This window comes from Acyrthosiphon pisum, unplaced genomic scaffold, assembly GCF_005508785.2.
Source record: "Acyrthosiphon pisum isolate AL4f unplaced genomic scaffold, pea_aphid_22Mar2018_4r6ur Scaffold_20960;HRSCAF=22641, whole genome shotgun sequence".
Classification (NCBI taxonomy): Eukaryota; Metazoa; Arthropoda; class Insecta; order Hemiptera; family Aphididae; genus Acyrthosiphon; species Acyrthosiphon pisum.
The window spans coordinates 453,833-461,943 of NW_021770374.1; the positions used below are offsets into that span (position 1 = coordinate 453,833).

Here is an 8,111-nt window from a genome sequence, read left to right on the forward strand (position 1 = left end):
AAACTAATTTCATCAAATGTTGTGGGTTCATATATTTTTCCTTTTTGTTGATATATTTGTTGACTATACAAGTTTGTATGAAAAGTTATATGCTCAATAACTTCATTTGTAATCAGTAATTTAAAAATGGAAAATGGTGTACACTCTATTATGATATCAGTTTCATCAGTAGGGCCTTCTAAGGGTCTAAACGCACTGCGGTTTTTTCGCCGTCGGTTCCAAACGGTTCTACCGTTCGCGGATTATACGACCCGCACCGCACTGCGGTTTTTTTGCCGCTGATCCAGTAGGTGTTATCACTCGCTTTTCGCGCCCAAAATCAAATTACTGGCTTATCAATTATAAATATAAACATCATTTTTTTATTTCCACAAGAAAATTGATAGTGAAGTGATGAACTACTGTGGTCTGTGATTTCTTAATAACTGCATCTTTTACTGTAAATTTAAATTTGTTATAACTACATACCTACTGCGATTTTTTTTAAGTACACTGTACCTACACAACCACCCAAAGACATGTAAGTAAATTATAAATTCAATTAATAGTTAAGTTGATTCATAATATACCTACCTACTTATTGTATTATATTTAATGTGTTTAGAATGGAATTAGATTATTATTCTAATTTAGTTAAAGTGATTGCTGTTGCCGAAGCATTTGGTGAATTGGATCCACCAAGACCAATAATAAAATATTGGGTGCACCCAGTAAACCACAACCGTGAAGAATTGGGACAATTTGATACCTTTTATAACAATATGAGATGCTATAGTGATAAGTTTTTTGAGTACTATCGGATGTCTATTTCTTCTTTTGATGAATTATTAGAAAAGTTACGACCCCACATTACAAAAGAAAATACACAGTTTCGTAACTCTATTAGTGCTGAACAACGACTAACAATTACATTAAGGTAAAAAACTACTGATGTAGTAAATTTAAACTTATTTTAAAATATCAAGTGATTTGAATAACTTAGTTAAGTTTAAAATTATCTAGAAAAATATTGACTGAGTTAAGTTGAAAATTAGATATTAATTTATTTAATTTTCCAGCCCTTATTCAAGTCAAGCTTCCCAGCAAACACTGAGACATCTATTATACTTCATCCTAATATGTTGGTGAAGTATATTTGATGTCTAAAATAGGTCTAATGAATATGCAACACTTCTTTGGTCTACACCTAACTGATATTAGACATCTAAGAGTTGACATCTACTGCATATTATTACAACCGACATAGATCTTTGACATATATCTGATATCTAAATGGAAATAACATAGATGTCTATAGAAACTAGTAACTAATAGTATATAGATTATAGACATATATAAAAAATATAAATAACAGCTACGGAATGTTCATTTTCCTGGTTTTAAAATAGCTGATTGATTAGTTACCTTGTTGAAAGTCAAAGAATTGAAAACCAAAACACTCTAAGTTTAAACAATTTTATAATTTTAAAATAAAACAAAATATATAGGTATGTATTAAAAAAAAAATTATCAGCTTTTTTGATAGTTAAACTTGTTGATGTACAAATTAAAATACAACATAAAATAACTTATAACCTTTTATCAAATTGAATAACTAAATAAACATTTTTAAAATAAAATAAAACTTTGAACATAGTATAATTAATAAAAAAACATTTTTAAATAATAAAGTTAATTCAACGGATCTGAAAACGGAGAATATCCTTGAGACTGTGGTGGTGTTTGATCAGTCGACTGAGTAAAATGATTACTTATTGGATTTGAAATCGGAGAATAGGAGTTGTGATATGTAGGTTGTGTATAGTTGATAGGTGATGGTATTGATATTGAGCTTTGTGGTTGTGGGGCCTGTTGATAATTTAAAGGACTATAGTAGTTTGATATACTTGGACTGTACTGTGGTATATTATTATACTGAGAAATATTCCTAACACACTGATGAAATTGAAATTTAATTTCTGATTTTTGCTCTGGATTTAAATTTTTGATTTCAGGTAAAAAAGACATTAAGAAAGCTTTATCAGCATCTTCTGTTTCAATAGATCTGTGAGGGGGGTTCTTTATAGCATCCAGTAATGTCTCTTGAAAGGGAGTCATCATTGTTGTCTTCTTCTTTTTTTGAGGTGGAAAAGACTGGGTGACAGGAGTACATGTGTTGGAGGGAATTTCTGAAGATTCACCATCATTTCTATCATTATTAGTTTGTAGTTCAGTTAATGTGTTATCCAATGAGGTTTCGATGGAACTCATGTTTCCAGTGGTTCTATCAAAATAAATAATGATATGTAAATTATTTTATTAAATCAATATAATTCAACTATACAAATTTGAATTTAACATAAATATAACAATTATATGACAAATCTTTTGGTAATTTCTAAACCAAAAGTATCTTTAAAAGAAGGATATGGGATTTTTTTTTAATTAGTCTATTTTTTAGTTATTTTATTATTTAAACTTATTGAAAAATAATCCCAAAACTTAATTAATTATAAAAATGTAAAACATTTAATTCAAACACTTATTGACATTTAGAGCTTTAAAAAAGTTAGTCTTCAGGTAAATCAATGAGAAAAAGTGAGAGTAGTGATAAATAGTGAGTGCGAAGCAACATTGTACAATGAAACAATGTTTAGGTATCTACCTATGTAAACTAAAATATACAGTGATTTTTTTAATTTTTAAGCATGCTCTGCCCCACTTTCCCTTTGAATAGTACATTAAGACCATTTTATAAAATTCTTGATATTAATTGTTGTACTACTGCAGGAGTGTCCTGTAGCGGTACAAACTTCTATTTTTCTAATGAGAAGCCCCTTATACTGAAAATTATTTAGTGAATGATTTTCTTGAAAATATTGATGTATCTTAATCAAAATTCTGAGTTAATAAAATGTTTATACTAAGGATAATAATCCTTAAAAATAGTTTTAGATAATTGTAAACTATATGTATTATTAGATGTAGTAACATTATTATACTGTTTTTACAATTTGTGGTGTCATAAGTGTTACAAAAAAGATAAAGTATTCGAAAATATGGTCATCAGATGTATTAAAAAATTCTAAAAAAATAAAAATAGGGTGCGCATGCTTAGAAAACTGCCCTATCTATTATTATAAAAAGAAAAATGTAGGTATAATAAAATATAATATAGACAAGATACATTATGATAAAAAATGAATAGATACATTTTTTGACCTACACTTTAAGATTAATTAAGTAATAAATCAGTGGCACAAACAGGGTTTTTTGAAGGGGGGGAGGCTAAAAAATATAATAATTTTAAAGTAGCAAGCAAATTGAATTATCAATTATTACTTTATTGTTTGATTGATTAATGTAATAATTATAATTACAATGTAAAATTGAATGATAATTAAATGTAAAAAATAAATGTATGTACAATTTAATAAATAATAAAAATAAAAAAAATTAATAAATAGTATTTGTTAGTTTTAATAACTTTTCGATTTACTTACTTTCTTTTTTGAACAACTGGTTGCAAAAAGTTCAATACTGCTGCATAAGAATATATTCTTGTTTTTCTTCTTGAAGCTTCAGAACCACTTGCCACATTCCTAGTTTCATTTACTTCTCTTGTATAGTTGTCTCGTATATTTTTCCATTTTTTTTTTATATCTGCAGCTAATGATAAAATGACGTCATTTTAATTTATATTGAAGTTATTGAATTCATATCATAATTATTATGTTTCAGATTTTTGTCAGTAGGTCTGAACTTTGTGGCACTAAAACATGAATTTTCTTTGGGTAGGACCACAGTTAGTGATATTGTAAGAGAGACTTGTGACGTGATTTGGAAAATCCTTCAACCCACTGAAATGCCAGAACCAAATGGAGAACAGTGGATAAGTATTTCAAATAAGTTTCATGAACGCACCCAGTTTCCAAACTGTGTAGGAGCAGTCGATGGGAAGCATATAAGATGTGTAAATCCCACAAATTCTGGATCCATTTATTATAATTACAAAAAATATTTTTCGATTATACTAATGGCAGTGGTAGACTCGGAGTACCTCGCGGAGTACTGTTTTATTCATATAGATGTTGGGGCATATGGAAGAGAAGGGGATTCAACTGTATTTAAAGAATGCCCTTTTGGTAAAAAGTTATACACAGAACAACTTGGCCTACCAGCTCCAAAGCCTCTGCCTAATACACAGGACAAACCTCAGCCATTTGTTGTTATTGGCGATGAAGCATTCGGCCTTCATAAGAATCTTTTAAGACCTTTTCCTGGGCGTGGACTTGATCAAAGGAAAAGAATTTTTAATTATAGATTATCAAGGGCTAGAAGATATGTAGAATGTGCATTTGGCATATTGGCGAATAAGTGGAGAGTTCTACATACACCAATACAAGTTGGCCCAGATTTTACTGACAAAATTGTGAAAGCTTGTTGCGTCCTCCACAACTATGTTAGAAGCCGAGATGGGTTTAATTTTGAACATACACTGAGCAATACATTGGAGGAAATAGAGTTTAATAGAAGGGGAACTGGTGCACGTACTCAAGGAATTGATGTCCGCGATGATTTTGCAGATTATTTTATGGAGGCTGGATCGGTACCATTCCAGTATCCAATTGTTCAATGATCATTTATTTATTATTGTAAAAATAATTGTTTTTGTTCAAATACACATATATCGTCAGTGACCTATCCAACCATCCATTTTAGTCTAGAATCAATTGGTTGATAAAAATCTACTCCAGCACTTTATACAGAGGTACTGTACTAACTTCAATCTTGTAAAGATGTAATAGTTTTAAACAAATATACCTATACAAATTGCAAAATGTTCACCCGAGAAAAAATATTGTCAATATCAGCAATCAAAATAGCCAATAGGTATGCTCTTAAAAAGTTATCTTCAATTTTAAATGAATTTAAATCAAACTTTACAATATATTACTAACATAATTAGACTTACTTTGTTCTTCCACTTCTCCAACTGTCAAGTCTTCATAATTATTCACTAAAGCTTTGCATATGTTATCCCACGATTTCCTTTTCGTATCCCGTTCCATAAACAACTTACTTTTCACATTCCACAAGCACTCATGCTTCTCCACTTCGATAATTAACCTTTCCACGTCGATCAATTTTTATAAACCGATTAGTAATTAGTTGGAAAAAATATTAAAATATGCAAAATTACAAAATGAACCGTTGACTATAATCACAGTGGGTTCCTTCCCGTCGAAACAATGTGTTTACTTTGCGAACGGTACGACGGCAGCGCCGTCAAACCGCAGCATGTTGCGGCGAGCAACGGCGACCAACGGCAGGGAACGGCAAAACCGTCGAGTGCGGTGCTGTCCGTCTAAATATAGTAGTTTGGTGTGAACGTAAAAACCGTTCGGATAAAACCGTTCGGAACCGACGGCGAAAAAACCGCAGTGCGTTTAGACCCTAAGTGAGTAAACGGAGGAGTTGACAAGGTGAAATTTGTCGATGTAGACCAAACAGGTTCAACAAAATTAAATTCATCAGCAACCGCTGTATTATTTTCAGAAACATTTACATTTTCGATTGAAACATTAAGTTCTTCGGAAAGTTGGGCTAAAAGGTGTTTTTGATTAGGCGTTATATCATGTGAAATAGTAGTTGGAAAAATATTTCGGCGACTACGAGGTTTGTCTTGATAATCTACAAATTTATTTCGAGTTTTCCGAATACTTGAAGACGGTTTTACAGGACTTGGCAATATGTACGTAATATTATCACCTAGATTTAAAATTTCTACATCACTTCCTACCTCACAATTCGACGAATCACTTGATTCTTCAACTATAAAATTTGAGTTTTTAATTTTAGGAGTATAGTCTTCGTCTTCATCTGTATCATCAATTGAAGTAAGGCTATCGTCATCTGAAGGTATACTTTCAAACAATACATCACATATTTCACGGTCGTTTATTTTCATGTTAATTGCTTAATAATTAAATAATATAGTATAGTTAAAAAGTTTGTAAGTAATCAAAAATAACGAATAAATAACGATATGAGACACGAGTGTACTACACGAATGATATTCACTTACTACCATACTAACAAGAAATGAATGTTGTCGGTATCGCACGGTGGGTTATTTATTGGACGGTCACATTTATCAATATCACACAGGTTCTAAAAATACGAATTAATTTATTTTTATATCATAATAATGTTCACTAATATTTACGTCGAATGAAAAAAAAAGTAAACAAATCGGTCAACAATTTACTGAGTAATACAAAATAGAAATAATTATAGTGAACTGATAACGTGGACAAACATAAGGAGAAAAGAAATTCGTAATAAACTCGTACAAATTATCCATAGTCCGTTTATTTTTATATCAAGGTCTTTAGAATGTGCAACAATATAAATGTCAAGTTATTAATTGAAGAAATATTTGATCGGGAAAAAAATAAAAATCAAAGAAAAGGTGGGTTATTTTTCGTACCACCGTGAAGAAATGCTTTTTTTTTTGGTGGGACATAACGTGTACCACCATGCCGCAAAGAGTTAATAGTGTAACATGTAAACCCTGCTTTCAACAGTTATAGCTATACTATACTTAAAAAATTACCTATATTTACATTTTTGTTCTATACAAAAAAAAAAAAAAAAATGGAAAATAATGGTACAAAATAAAATTTGAATGATTATTTAATATAAAAATCAAATTATAGTAGTAGTTATTAGAAAAATTAAAAACAGTGAACATTATGACCAAATACGTAGAGTTGAACTGAAATTCGCTTTGCACAATGGACAACGCTTTGGGTGCAACAATTCGGCACAATTACCACATAATGCTTTATGGCCACATGGGATCAAGGCATGTGTTCTTTCTAAATCTTTGCACACTACACATATATTGCTGTTTGGTGGCAAAGGAAGATTTATAGGTACTTGCACAAAAGGAATATTTTGTATCTCTACTTCTCGTCTCCGATTATCTATTTCCATCATGTTGACCATATCCGGATCTAATTCTTCCTCAAGTATAAAATCATCTTCATTCCCTAATAAAAATAACCATATTAATATATTATTAAACAAAATGTATCATATTATATATAATTTTATTTATAACAAAAAATAGCAAAACTAACTAAATCAGCGATTCTCAAATTTTTTTTTGCATACCATTCATGTGCATTATGTATCGACCATGTACCACTAATTATTAAAAACAGAACTGTTCAAAATGTTCAATACATTTTTAACAATAACAATTTAGGTACATTTAATAGTATATTAAGTACCTATCTAAACAAAACATAAATTAACATTAGATCCGTCACAAGTATTAACTTATTGCTGCCGCACACTCCCACATACCACCATGTAGCTTTCTGCGTACCATAGTTTGAGAATCACTGAAATTTTTGGTTTAGATGGTACTACTTTAAATGTAGCATCTGCATGCAATTCATTTCCACCAAATTTTTTAATTATACATATTTTTAAGAATTTTTTTAATAATTTTTTATTGATTTTTTATTTATTTTTTAATTATACATATTTTTTAAGAATTTTTTATTGATTTTTTTATCAAATACAAATTTTTTAAGAATTTTTTATCTATTTTTTAATAATAACATATTTTTTAAGAATTTTTTAATAATTTTTTATTTATTTTTTGATAAAATATTTTTTAAGAATTTTTTAATAATTTTTTATTTATTTTTTAATACTAACATTTTTTAAGAATTTTTATTGATTTTTTTATTGATTTTTTAATACTTACATTTTTTAAGAATCTTTTAATAATTTTTTATTGATTTTTTTATCAAATACAGATTTTTTAAGAATTTTTTATTGATTTTTTATTTATTTTTTAATAATAACATTTTTTAATAATTTTTTATTGATTTTTTAATTATACATATTTTTAAGAATTTTTTTAATAATTTTTTATTGATTTTTTTATTTATTTTTTAATTATACATATTTTTTAAGAATTTTTTAATAATTTTTTATCAAATACAGATTTTTTAAGAATTTTTTATTGATTTTTTTATTTTTTTTTTAATACTAACATTTTTTAAAGAATTTTTTAATAATTTTTTATTGATTTTTTATTTATTTTTTAA

At 28.4% G+C, this 8,111-nt stretch overlaps 2 protein-coding genes across 2 annotated transcripts; one reads left to right on the plus strand and one right to left on the minus strand.

Annotated features, from left to right (window-relative positions):
- The first annotated feature begins 4,015 nt into the window (after positions 1 to 4,015).
- On the plus strand, positions 4,016 to 4,618 carry LOC115034749. The gene has a single exon (XM_029492158.1). It carries the CDS (start codon positions 4,016 to 4,018, stop codon positions 4,616 to 4,618), a length of 603 nt encoding a protein of 200 aa, XP_029348018.1.
- A 2,051-nt stretch (positions 4,619 to 6,669) lies between these two features.
- Positions 6,670 to 7,384, minus strand: LOC107885640 (putative inhibitor of apoptosis). Its single transcript, XM_016809314.2, has 2 exons — positions 7,162 to 7,384; positions 6,670 to 7,037 (listed from the first exon to the last, which is right to left on the minus strand). Exons 1-2 carry the CDS (start codon positions 7,172 to 7,174, stop codon positions 6,736 to 6,738), a joined length of 315 nt encoding a protein of 104 aa, XP_016664803.1. The 5' UTR covers positions 7,175 to 7,384; the 3' UTR covers positions 6,670 to 6,735.
- Positions 7,385 to 8,111: the final 727 nt, after the last annotated feature.

Bases quoted from the DNA above. Each gene is read 5' to 3' on its own strand.
- LOC115034749 (XM_029492158.1), top strand. From the start codon at position 4,016: ATGGCAGTGGTAGACTCGGAGTACCTCGCGGAGTACTGTTTTATTCAT.